This window comes from Lissotriton vulgaris, unplaced genomic scaffold (genome assembly GCF_964263255.1).
Source record: "Lissotriton vulgaris unplaced genomic scaffold, aLisVul1.2 SCAFFOLD_806, whole genome shotgun sequence".
In the NCBI taxonomy this organism is placed as follows: domain Eukaryota; kingdom Metazoa; phylum Chordata; class Amphibia; order Caudata; family Salamandridae; genus Lissotriton; species Lissotriton vulgaris.
Window position 1 is genome coordinate 226,286 of NW_028254267.1, and position 14,090 is coordinate 240,375.

At 45.7% G+C, this 14,090-nt stretch overlaps 1 protein-coding gene across 4 annotated transcripts in view; it reads right to left on the bottom strand.

The window, feature by feature from the left end:
* Positions 1–14,090, bottom strand: part of LOC147659602 (gamma-aminobutyric acid receptor subunit alpha-4-like) — a 573,319-nt gene that overhangs the window by 126,340 nt on the left and 432,889 nt on the right. For 3 of the 4 annotated variants that reach the window (XM_086951616.1, XM_086951614.1, XM_086951617.1), the window contains one exon: positions 13,342–13,365. The exons of the other annotated variant lie outside the window; for it this stretch is intronic. In XM_086951616.1, the coding sequence (XP_086807742.1) occupies positions 13,342–13,365 (24 nt within the window). The remainder of the gene's footprint in view (positions 1–13,341; positions 13,366–14,090) is intronic. 4 annotated transcript variants of the gene reach the window in all.

Genomic DNA, 14,090 nt, shown 5'->3' on the forward strand with positions numbered 1-14,090 from the left:
TCTTCCATCCAGAGGTATAGGGCAATCGGGATGAACAAGAGGGTAGAGGGAGGCTGGGGGCACAGAGTCTGCAGGATGTGATTCTTTGACCTGCCGGGTATCAGTGGCACTGCATTAGGGTGCTGAGTGCATATGTGTGTAAGAGCATTCCTTATAGAGTGGCTGATACCTGTCACACCATGCAGTGGAGTGAGCGAGTGAGTGTGAGTGGGAGTGATTGTGTGCGGACCGCCTGCGATTCACGTCACCTGCCGGCGGTGCCGCTGTATACGTTGATTTCATGTCAATAGCACCATACGTTTGACATTGGATTTACCCACATAGCTTCGGCATGTGGTGCTGCTAACAGTGTTTTATTTCCATGTATGAACGTATCTGATAATTTTGTGACCGGGGGCGTACCCTATAACCGCGTGAGACTGTATTATCATGATTACTAGGATGGGCCTGGGGTGGATAGCATTTCACACTGCATAAAGGTGCTCTGTGTATTGGGGGGGATTTAATCAGGAATGGTCCGCAGTGTCCATACTATTGATATCATCAAAATACGAGTGGGCTTGGTACTGCTTTTAATAATCGCAGATGTGTTTATGCCCAAAAGTATATGATGTTCATCTATAATGATTGAATATTTATAAACCCACTCCGTTTAGCGGAGTGGGCGGGGCTGCATCGGCAAACGGACTTGCGCAGCACTACGGAGTTAGTGCTCGCGACGGCTGTTGGCCGACTAATGCAGCGAAGGGGTTAAATATAAATGTTATTTACATACATCCTGTGTGAAGTCTCTTATGTGACACTCACTGTTTTTATTGTGTGCCCCTACTGTGCGTTTGCTTTACACATTGCCTCTGAGGAAAGCCTGACTGTTCTGTGTCAAGCTACCCATGGGTGAGGACAGGTTATACAGCGAGTGTAATTGCACCATCTTGACAGGAGCAGTGGGTTCTGCCTAGCTGGGGGTATCCCTCGAGCCAACCAGAAAGTGCTGGTGCCAACAGGGGTAGATTGCCTTGCTATAGTGAAAAACAACTTTAGGAGTTTTTCAGTGCAATGACTTGTAAAACTTATGCACACATGCCCTGCTTTTTAAATACCATGCACCTGCCCTCATCGCCGCCACAGACGACATCAGGATCCAACTATACAACGGTGAAACATCAGCCCTCATCCTCCTGAACCTGTCAGCCGCCTTCGACACGGTCTCATTTCTTGTCTCTTTACTGCAGCATTTTCATCTTAGAGATCTCTCGGTTTTCATGATCTCCATTCATTGGTGTATTTTGAATCAGTAAGATGGTTTCTCTTGAGGTGGTGCAACAAGGGAGTAGCATTTTGAGTCAGATAGTCATTTTCAAAGTTAATATATATTTTTCTTTTCTTCTTTATCCAACAGTGTCTTGGTCCTGAGGAGAACCCCTGTAAATAGAGGGTTTGAAATGCGTAGACCTTTTTGTACCAAACGATTGTGTTTTGAATAATGTGTTCTGTGTTGTGCACTGTCAAACAGCATTTGTTTTGAACAAAATCATTTTTGATTAGATGTCATTCAGAACTAAATATAGTTGCAAATCATCCCTTTGTTTGGTTAGGTTGCTTGGTTTATTGATCTGAAAAAAAGACTCAGAGAACCAAGGAGTGGACACATGATTGTATGTAGGATGTTACTTGTGGTGAATGTGGTATGAATGAATAAGTATGAGTGTGAGAGGTAAGATTGGTTAAATTGTTAGAGGGTCATTGTTTGATTTTTTCTAAGATTTTTTCCAAATCTTTTGTGGTAAATATCCTTGTGGTGTTTTTGTGTATTTTTGTACATGAAGTATTGTTTTGTGAAACTATCACAGAAGTTTAACTTAATGAGTTTTTGCAAAAAAACACTATTAATTAGTGACGGTGTGCATTGATCCATTGTTCTTGCGCCGTTTCGACTTTGATTTAAATTGAGTATCAGTATTGGAAGGTGGTTTGTTCTTGTTGCAGCCCATAAGTAACATTCAAGTTGAAGGGCCCTGGTTAGATCCAGTGCTTCTTACTAGAGACTTATACATAAATTAAATGTACAAATTAGGTTTAGGCCAATTTTACCATGTTTATACGGGATAGCAAAAGTACTTTAGCTGTGGTCAACAGGAGTAATGTGTGCAGAGTGCTAAAAGCAACCCAACTGGGTTCAACAAATGAAGGAAAGATCTGGTGTGATCATGTAGAGATAACCTGGTCCAACAATAACTATAAATGGGAGTGGGGTCGCACACTACTCACACACCGGTGGTGTCGCCCCTAAGGACTCTGGTCAATGTAGTAACGTGTTTGCGATGCATCATCTTTCGATCTTCTTCGCTGTCTGGTCTGCTGATGAGGGGTAAATACCCCGAAACACGTATCCAGGGATGGCGAAGATAGCGAAGATAGCAGAGAATCGAAGAAGATGCATTGCGGAACACAAACTACACTTACCAAAGTCCTTAGGGGCGATCCCGCTGGTGTGTGAGTAGTGTGCGACCCCACCCCCAATTGTAATGTTAAAGCTCCCTCGAGCAGTTGGCTGACGAGCATGGGACCCCGCACGTGCGCGCCTGAGTGGTACTAAACCTGGCAATATTTGGCAGCCCCCGGCAACCCCAGAACACGGCCTAATCCCTGCTGATGAGGGGTAAATACCCCAAAACACGTGTCCAGGGATGGCGAAGATAGCGAAGATAGCAGAGAATCGAAAGAAGATGCATCGCGGAACACAAACTACACTTACCAGAGTCCTTAGGGGCGATCCCGCTGGGTGTGAGTAGTGTGCGACCCCATCCCCAATTGTAATGTTAAAGCTCCCTCGAGCAGTTGGCTGACAAGCCTGGGACCCAGCACCAGCGCGCCTGAGTGGTACTAAACCTGGCAATATTTGGCAGCCACCGGCAACCCCAGAACACGGCCTAATCCCTGCTGATGAGGGGTAAATACCCCGAAACACGTGTCCAGGGATGGCGAAGATAGCAAAGATAGCAGAGAATCGAAAGAAGATGCATCACGGAACACGAACTACACTTACCACAGTCCTTAGGGGCGATCCCGCTGGTGTGTGAGTAGTGTGCGACCCCAACCCCAATTGTAATGTTAAAGCTCCCTCGAGCAGTTGGCTGACGAGCCTCGGACCCCGCACCTGCGCGCCTGAGTGGTACTAAACCTGGCAATATTTGGCAGCCACCGGCAACCCCAGAACACGGACTAATTCCTTCTGATGAGGGTTAAATACCCCGAAACACGTGTCCAGGGATGGCGAAGATAGCAAAGATAGCAGAGAATCGAAAGAAGATGCATCGCGGAACACGAACTACACTTACCACAGTCCTTAGGGGCGATCCCACTGGTGTGTGAGTAGTGTGCAACCCCACCCCCAATTGTAATGTTAAAGCTCCCTCGAGCAGTTGGCTGACGAGCATGGGACCCGCACGTGCGCGCCTGAGTGGTACTAAACCTTGCAATATTTGGCAGCCCCCGGCAACCCCAGAACACGGCCTAATCCCTGCTGATGAGGGGTAAATACCCCGAAACACGTGTCCAGGGATGGCGAAGATAGCGAAGATAGCAGAGAATCGAAAGAAGATGCATCGCGGAACACAAACTACACTTACCACAGTCCTTAGGGGCGATCCCGCTGGTGTGTGAGTAGTGTGCGACCCCACCCCCAATTGTAATGTTAAACCTCCCTCGAGCAGTTGGCTGACGAGCCTGGGACCTCGCACCTGCGCGCCTGAGTGGTACTAAACCTGGCAACATTTGGCTGCCACCGGCAACCCCAGAACATGGCCTAATCCCTGCTGATGAGGGGTAAATACCCCGAAACACGTGTCCAGGGATGGCGAAGATAGCAAAGATAGCAGAGAATCGAAAGAAGATGCATCTCGGAACACGAACTATACTTACCACAGTCCTTAGGGGCGATCCCACTGGTTTGTGAGTAGTGTGCGACCCCACCCCCAATTGTAATGTTAAAGCTCCCTCGAGCAGTTGGCTGACGAGCCTGGGACCCCGCACCTGCGCGCCTGAGTGGTACTAAACCTGGCAATCATTGGCAGCCACCGGCAACCCCAGAACACGGCCTAATCCCTGCTGATGAGGGGTAAATACCCCGAAACACGTGTTCAGGGATGGCGAAGATAGCGAAGATAGCAGAGAATCGAACGAAGATGCATCGCGGAACACGAACTACACTTACCACATTCCTTAGGGGCGATCCCGCTGGTGTGTGAGTAGTGTGCGACCCCACCCCCAATTGTAATGTTAAAGCTCCCTCGAGCAGTTGGCTGACGAGCCTGGGACCCCGCACCTGCGCGCCTGAGTGGTACTAAACCTGGCAATATTTGGCAGCCACCGGCAACCCCAGAACACGGCCTAATCCCTGCTGATGAGGGGTAAATACCCCGAAACACATGTCCAGGGATGGCGAAGATAGCGAAGATAGCAGAAAATCGAACGAAGATGCTTCGCGGAACACGAACTACACTTACCACAGTCCTTAGGGGCGATCCCGCTGGTGTGTGAGTAGTGTGCGACCCCACCCCCAATTGTAATGTTAAAGCTCCCTCGAGCAGTTGGCTGACGAGCCTGGGACCCCGCACCTGCGCGCCTGAGTGGTACTGAACCCGGAAATATTTGGCAGCCACCAGCAACCTCAGAACCCTGCCTAATCCCTGCTGATGAGGGGTAAATACCCCGAAACACGTGTCCAGGGATGGCGAAGATAGCAGAGAATCGAAAGAAGATGCATCGCGGAACACGAACTACACTTACCACAGTCCTTAGGAGCGATCCCGCTGGTGTGTGAGTAGTGTGCGACCCCACCCCCAATGGTAATGTTAAAGCTCCCTCGAGCAGTTGGCTGACGAGCTTGGGACCCCGCACCTGCGCGCCTGAGTGGTACTAAACCTGGCAATATTTGGCAGCCACCGGCAACCCCAGAACACGGCCTAATCCCTGCTGATGAGGGGTACATACCCCGAAACACGTATCCAGGGATGGCGAAGATAGCGAAGATAGCAGAGAATCGAAAGAAGATGCATCGCGGAACACAAACTACACTTACCACAGTCCTTAGGGACGATCCCGCTGGTGTGTGAGTAGTGTGCGACCCCACCCCCAATTGTAATGTTAAAGCTCCCTCGAGCAGTTGGCTGACAAGCTTGGGACCCCGCACCTGCGCGCCTGAGTGGTACTAAACCTGGCAATATTTTGCATCCACCGGCAACCCCAGAACACGGCCTAATTCCTGCTGATGAGGGGTAAATACCCCGAAACACGTGTCCAGGGATGGCGAAGATAGCGAAGATAGCAGAGAATCGAAAGAAGATGCATCGCGGAACACGAACTATACTTACCACAGTCCTTAGGGGCGATCCTACTGGTGTGTGAGTAGTGTGCGACCCCACCGCCAATTGTAATGTTAAAGCTCCCTCGAGCAGTTGGCTGACGAGCCTGGGACCTCGCACCTGCGCGCCTGAGTGGTATTAAACCTGGCAATATTTGGCTGCCACCGGCAACCCCGGAACACGGCCTAATCCCTGCTGATGAGGGGTAAATACCCCGAAACACGTGTCCAGGGATGGCGAAGATAGCGAAGATAGCAGAGAATCGAAAGAAGATGCATCGCAGAACACAAACTATACTTACCACAGTCCTTAGGGGCGATCCTACTGGTGTGTGAGTAGTGTGCGACCCCACCCCCAATTGTAATGTTAAAGCTCCCTCGAGCAGTTGGCTGACGAGCCTGGGACCCCGCACCTGCGCGCCTGAGTGGTACTAAACCTGGCAATATTTGGCAGCCACCGGCAACCCCAGAACACGGCCTAATCCCTGCTGATGAGGGGTAAATACCCCGAAACACGTGTCCAGGGATGGCGAAGATAGCAGAGATAGCAGAGAATCGAAAGAAGATCATCGCGGAACACGAACTACACTTACCACAGTCCTTAGGGGCGATCCCGCTGGTGTGTGAGTAGTGTGCGACCCCACCCCCTATTGTAATGTTAAAGCTCCCTCGAGCAGTTGGCTGACGAGCCTGGGACCCCGCACCTGCGCGCCTGAGTGGTACTAAACCTGGCAATATTTGGCAGCCACCAGCAACCCCAGAACACGGCCTAATCCCTGCTGATGAGTGGTAAATACCCCGAAACACGTGTCCAGGGATGGCGAAGATAGCGAAGATAGCAGAGAATCGAAAGAAGATGCATCGCGGAACACGAACTACACTTACCACAGTCCTTAGGGGCGATCCCGCTGGTGTGTGAGTAGTGTGCGACCCCACCCCCAATTGTAATGTTAAAGCTCCCTCGAGCAGTTGGCTGACGAGCCTGGGACCCCGCACCTGCGCGCCTGAGTGGTACTAAACCTGGCAATATTTAGCAGCCACCGGCAACCCCAGAACACGGCCTAATCCCTGCTGATGAGGGGTAAATACCCCGAAACACGTGTCCAGGGATGGCGAAGATAGCGAAGATAGCAGAGAATCGAAAGAAGATGCATCCCGGAACACGAACTACACTTACCACAGTCCTTAGGGGCGATCCCGCTGGTGTATGAGTAGTGTGCGACCCCACCCCCAATTGTAATGTTAAAGCTCCCTCGAGTAGTTGGCTGACGAGCCTGGGACCCCGCACCTGCGCGCCTGAGTGGTACTAAACCTGGCAATATTTGGCAGCCACCGGCAACCCCAGAGCACGGCCTAATCCCTGCTGATAAGGGGTAAATACCCCGAAACACATGTCCAGGGATGGCGAAGATAGCGAAGATAGCAGAGAATCGAAAGAAGATGCATCGCGGAACACGAACTACACTTACGACAGTCCTTTGGGGGCGATCCCGCTGGTGTGTGAGTAGTGTACGACCCCACCCCCAATTGTAATGTTAAAGCTCTCTCGAGCAGTTGGCTGACGAGCCTGGGACCCCGCACCTGCGCGCCTGAGTGGTACTAAACCTGGCAATATTTGGCAGCCACCGGCAACCCCAGAACACGGCCTAATCCCTGCTGATGAGGGGTAAATACCCCGAAACACGTGTCCAGGGATGGCAAAGATAGCGAAGATAGCAGAGAATCGAAAGAAGATGCATCGCGGAACACGAACTACACTTACCACAGTCCTTAGGGCCGATCCCACTGGTGTGTGAGTAGTGTGCGACCCCACCCCCAATTGTGATGTTAAAGCTCCCTCAAGCAATTGGCTGACGAGCCTTGGACCCCGCACCTGCGCGCCTGAGTGGTACTAAAACTGGCAATATTTGGCAGCCACCGGCAACCCCAGAACACGGCCTAATCCCTGCTGATGAGGGGTATATACCCCGAAACACGTGTCCAGGGATGGCGAAGATAGCGAAGATAGCAGAGAATCGAAAAAAGATGCATCGCGGAACACGAACTACACTTACCACAGTCCTTACGGGCGATCCCGCTGGTGTGTGAGTAGTGTGCGACCCCACCGGCAATTGCAACAATAACTATAGTCTGACCAGATGTTGAGAGCACTTAATCATGCATACATGCAGTTTCCATGATAGGAAAAAAGCAGGGGAAAGATTTGTGTGTGTATCTTGAAATCATCTTCTACCAGCCACATGGACAGGTGCAGACAGATTATCTTTAGAGTGCAATTGATGCATCTGTTGATGTTTTGGGCCTAACGCACAAATGACTTTGCACTTGGAAAGCCAGTGGATCTGAGTTTGCAAACACAAAACCCCAATTAACAATTCAGGCTATCAGAATTTCTATCCTGAATTACAATGCACGTATTACAGACAATTGTGTGTCACAAAGAAAGGAGGAGGCTAAGGGATTTCCTCCCCCTGAGACTCCCAATAAAAAGCATTTGACAGAAGACACTAGTCGAATTTGGTAGTTATATCTCAGCCAATCTTCTTCAGCTACCTCCCAACGTTGACCATGATGAAGCAGATTTGAAGGTCTGGTTAACTGAGGCCTCAGACAGTTTATACCAGTCGATCAGACCAGAGCAAGGTGCAAGCCCTCTGCTCTTTGATTTAATGAAATTCTGATTGCATGAAAAAAATAAGTTGGAAGTTGCTTGAGCGCATCCGGAGAAAGTCCTACAACATGGGACATAAGGCACTCTATACAAATGCCCTTAAAGCCTATCTCAAATTAATGAGGGCAGAGTTTTTTTTTCCAGCAAGACTCTCAATGTCAAGAACCAGGCCAAATAAAGTTTTACCATTAACAACAGTCTACATCAGTCTTGACTAAGCCTGTGGAGCTATCGAAAGCACACTTCAACAGAACTGCCGATTTTTTTGTGGCAAAGGTTAATACCATCTAGATGAGCTCTAGACTTCTGCTACATCTGCTGCGTTGGTCGGTCCAGTTGATGACAAAGCTGTGCCATGGCTTTAGGTCTGTAAGGAATCGCCCCCATTGGACTTCTCATCCTTCACCACCCTGGGTGTGGCTGGTAAATCTGGCTGAAGCCCTCAAACATTTTAAAATTGAAATAGGTTGTTCTCCCTCGTCTTTTAGGGATTGCCAATCTCTTCCTCTTCTTTGTCGTTGTGCCCTAAACCTGGAAGCAGGCAAAATGTATTCCTTTAGTCAAAAAGCCCTCTCTTGATTCCTCCTGACCAGGCAATTACTTCCCAATTTCTCTTCTTCCGTTTTTATCTAAGGCAGCAGAAAAGTATGCCAACAAGCTCCTGATGGAGTTCTTAGAAATTCAGCACACCTAGGACAATCAATTCCAAGAATAATTTCAGTCCCCACCACTACTCTGAATCAGCACTTTCGGCAATGACTTAGTCACTATGTGGCGTGGTTGTTGGACGGTTCTGCTGACCTTATTCTTTTGGACCGGCGTACCGCTTTTTCATAAAATGCTGCTGCAACATTTCTATGATACTTGGATTTGGGGTAATGGTCTGGCCTGGTTCACCTCTTTCCTTGGGGATTGTTTTTTACAACTAATTTTTTCATCTTTTTCTGCCTCTCCCAGAGTCCTGCAGCATGCGATCACTCAGGGCTCTTCACTGAGCCCCACTCTATTTAATATATATGTCAGACCTCTGGTATGTTGATGATATTCAGCCATTCTTTTCCTTTTTGGCTGATTCTCTAAGAAGATTTCCAATTTTCAGAGCTGTAGTGCTATCAGTAGCTGGATGGATGGCAAACAACTGTCTAAAGCTAAATTCCAGCAAAACAGAGATTTTGCTTTTAGGCAAACATACCCAAGCATGGGGAGACTCCTGTTGGCCGGTTAGCTTGGGGTCCCCTCCCTCACCAAAATCATCTATGAAAAACCTGGGAATCTGGGTGGACAATTCCCTCAAGTGTGATACATAAGATACCACTTTGGCGAAAACCTGTTTTGGCCTGTTGAGTAGATGGAAACCCATTATTGGCCTATTCCAACATCTTATTTGCAAATTCATTATTCAATTCCACATCTTATCACATTTGGTCTACTGCAATATTTTGTGTCTCAGCACCTAAAAATCTGCTCTTAAGAGATTACAGTCAATCCAATATGTGGCCAGATTGTTGTTTTCTCTCCCCAAGTTTTGCCCTGCTTCGGGACTGTTTCACAGACTCCACTAGCTCCATATTGAGAAACGCAATCAATTTAAGGCTCTCATCACAGCACAAAAGATCATGAATACTTCTGGATTCCCCGTTTATGTTTGGTCTGATGCAGCCCTATTTCTCTAAGAGAACATTTAGATGGGCAGACATACAGGACAGTTTTAACTGCCAGTCTCTGCCTGGAAAAACTTGGAAGGAAGGGGCAGTGAAAACTGCTTAATGCTTCCATTGCCACGGGACAGAATTCCCATGCCAAAGGGAGCATTTGATTTTTTTTTAATCAAAAATCCCATTTCGGGATCTTCTTTTTGAAAATAAAAAAAATAGTTTGAGGGATTGCTCTATCATGTTGATGGAACCCTCCATCAAACTTAAGTACTCACAGGAACCACTGTGACGGCCATGCCTGCCAATGCTTTATGTATGACTGCCAGCTTGGTGGTCATTTCTAAATTTGGTGGGCAAAGTAGTCTCGGCCTAGTGGATGTTAAGTCTTCCACCAGGTCAATGTAGAATACTCAGCCTGCCAAAATTTTAATCTGGCCCTTTGTCTGTTACAGTACTGCTTCTCAACTCACTATGAATATTGACATCTCAGCATCAAACGGACAAAGATTTAGAACAGTCAAGATACATTTAGGTAATCAAAAAATTGTCTATTTGCATCTCAGGCATTTATGTAAATATACTCTGAACTACCGGATGTATATTAACAAAAAACAAATAAAATTATCATTTAACCAAAAAATGTGCACAATGTCTGTAAAGAACTTTTTACAGTAGTAACTAGAGCCAAATTATTTTGGGCCTTATAGTCAAGTCAAGTCAAGTCAATTTTTATTGTATAAAATTATTAAAAATTATTACAAAAAACATTTCTAAAGTTAAAAACACATATGTAACTATTACTTATATTAGAGTCTGTTGATCATATGAAGAATAAAATGAAATATATTTCAGTTTTTTGCTATAATTCCCTGTTCGGCCTGCTGTAGGAGGGATTGGGCTTCCATCATATATTTAACCCCCCTACATGCCAACATAGGAGATGAACCATCTAGCCATCGAATTACTGCTTGCCTACATGTCCGAATGTTCAATTTGTTAAAAATGTCCTTTAAAAGCCGTCTCCTCAAATCATTAAGCGCCGGGCAAGCACATAGTGAGTGAGTTAATGATTCATTTTGATATCCACATAGACGACAGTGAGAGTCAAGGTACCAATTTTGCCAGGATGGTAACAAGTCCTTTGAAAACTGTAGGCCTAATCGATGGTTTATATATCTTTGTTTCAGAAACCTATTAAAATGACTTTCCAGATACGTCTGTGGCTTTATCCCGGAGTATGAATTTATCACTGTCCACCCGTGTCGTCGTTTTGCTATACTTGTTTTATCTTCCAGATAGGCCTTATAATTTATAATTAAAATGTGGCTTGGCTCAGAGCAGAGGTAAGCACCTGTTTTATGCAATTACGTTGTCCAAAGCTGTATGGTACAAGAATATTTAACCAAGACATCAGCTGACATAAATAGTATGCCCTAAATATTGCTCATAAAATTATAACTTAATTGGAGTTAGTAATCGAAAATCCAAACCGCAATTGAGGAACATTTTTCCTAAATGGCATTTCAGAGTTAAACATTTCTGTAAAACGATATTTTTGCTAATGATATTCTGACATACAACCCCAGACTGCACAATTTGAAAGCAGAGAGCAGTGGCTGCATCTCTCTGTTTCGGAGCTGTGCTGTTCTGAGTGAAGTTTTCTGCGCTGCACTAACGCAGAAGGCTTCTGTGCGCCTTTTTCTACTATTGTGAGTGTCAGTGTATACAATACTTAGAAATGTCTTAGAAGAAATGGTTCACTGACAGCAGACCTAGTTAACACAATGAGGCCATTATTGCCTCGTATTTCCTAGTTCTGCTAGCTCTATATCAACTTGAAGATATTTTGAGTTAATGTATGCACCCAAGACGCACAAAAGAAGCACACACATGCTGAGCTAAATGCATGCTGCAAAGAGCATTTGCTTTGCACCAGTTTCAAGAGTTTCTTGTTCTTCAAATGTGTGAAATTTCTGGTATTTATGTTTTGCTCACCGTCATTGCTTGATTTTGCTCGAGATAAAGTGTCACTTGAAGTCATTGAAATGTCACTCATAATTACACTGATATTATGAAAATGTCCCACATAGCAATCTGAATTTTGGCAGCTATGCGTCACTGGATTTAGTTTTCTTTTTAACTGACCCGGCCAACACAAATAAACACCTGCAAACACCAGCAGGATGAGGGGGGTAAGTGGGTTAATAGGAGAGGGGCGTGTACAACTGCTTGTTTTAGTTGTGTTGGCATTTCACGTTGCCCACAGTAATATGATCAAATGTTTTAATTGCTGAGCAGCAGTTTCTTCACAAGTGTGCCCTACACGTATCGATTGACATCAGCACTCTGCCAGCAGCAGAATGAAGGAGAACAGGTTCCCTTTGGGAATCCTCTTGTTACTTTATTAAGATCTAATGTTGAAAGTCGCAGCATTGACAACATAAGTCCTATTCTTTCACTTCTTTCGGAATCTAAACAGTATGCACTTATGAAGGAGTGTTGTTAAAATAAGTAGTCTGTGCCCCAGAAACGGAAAGGTAGGTCGAGTCTGAACGGTTTGGAGAAAATACCTTCAACAGTTTCTTAGAGAGGGGCACAAGCCTGTACCCAAACATGTGCAAATTGTCATAGTGAGCAGAGTGGACAGAAAGTAGAGCAAGATTTTTAGGCAAGAGCTGTTGTATTCTGTGAATATTACGGTAACAGAATTTTCATTCACACCATTACTAGCCTTATAGTAATTGATACTATCACAGTATATGGTGTTGCAATTGTCGACGGCGTTTCGATCCCATTTAAAAAGTTACAGGGATCATCATCAGGACTGAATAATGCCTAATTATTTACTAACCATGATAGCCGTGATGAGTAGCCTGCGCACAGTTGGTGCCGGCCGGTACACAGTGAGCAATGCAGTTAGGACCCGTGAAGGAAATAGTAAATACACGTTCCGTTTTGGAGCGGGCAGTATTACCACAGTCGGACTGAGACCAGTCTCCCCGTTTACGCTACGACGAGCCAGCAGTTTGCTTGGTGGTGTCAGAAAGGAGCCTTCACAATGGAGCGCAGTGACTTTCCAGGCACCGGCCCGGCCTGGAAAGTCTTAATTTTGGGCTGCACTCTTAACCTTCCTTTTAATTTGGATGAACCCATCACATCTTTAATAACAAATCGCATCAGCTATTTCCAAGGTCAGCAGTCCCAGCATATACCATTATCCAGCTCTACCCTTCTTTAGTTTTCTGTTAATAGTCTTCACCTTGCTGTTTATTACTTATTCATTCTATGTATATCTTGATTTATGTTTTCTGTAAAGTATTTATTCCAGCTTGTGTAAGGTGTGCCAAGATACATGCTGGAAAGATTCTCACATAATTGTCTGTTGGAAAACAAGCAAATATATAAAATCCAACATGATTATCCCCCAAGAACCTTCACAAACAAAATGGTCTAGGATATCATACTTCCCACATTATGTCTTAATTAATATGGAAGAATTTGCAGAGTAAAGTAAAAAAAGAATGCCATGTTATCAGTAAAGGATAAAGTAGGTCGTTGCCTGCCCCCCCCAATCTCTTTCTTTAATTGTTAAGGTAATCAATATTTCAGTTTAGAATACATATTCTTATGTTTAAATAAATAGATAGAATTACCTTGAAATCCTCCAAGAAGTTACTCTAAGAAAAGGGAATAAGCAAGTAATATAAATATATTTGTAGGATATTGAACAACACCACACATCACAAACTGCATAATAAATATTTCTGATGACAGACATCAGCCATTAGGCTCCCATGAACTATAAACAACACACTAAATGTTTCAAAAGTGCCAACATTTTTCAAATTGAAAATTCACTGTACCACTGGTGTGAATAGATTGTATCAAGGAAAGTTAGAAAACACAGGAGCATTAGAGATTGGTTACCGTTGCAGTCATAGGCAGTAGATAAGGCCTAATTTAATCACCAATTAACTTTCTGATTCATCATCTTCACTCCATTACTTATGAACAAACGTCCCTTCACACAAACAAAATTCTCCAACTAGTGGTTGGCTTTATAAGAACAACAGGATATATGGGTAATTGTGATCTTTCAGATTCCTCCCACTAGATGGTGCCCAGAGATTTGCACAGATGGGAGAACATTTTGGGTCGGTCTCAGATGCTTTTAATATGTCTAACCAGGATTTTGGGCTGACAGAGGAAGACTATTTGCAGGCTGACAACGTTGCCCTTCCTTATCACACAAATGCTGGTTTCTCCCAAGACCGCCAAAACGCAAATTGTTTTGGTACATATGCAGGAGGTGACATCCCATATTCTTTGGGCATCGCTTCAGAGGAAGTCTTATCATTCACATCAGTAGCGCTTACATTACCTCCCCAGTCCCTCCTGTCCT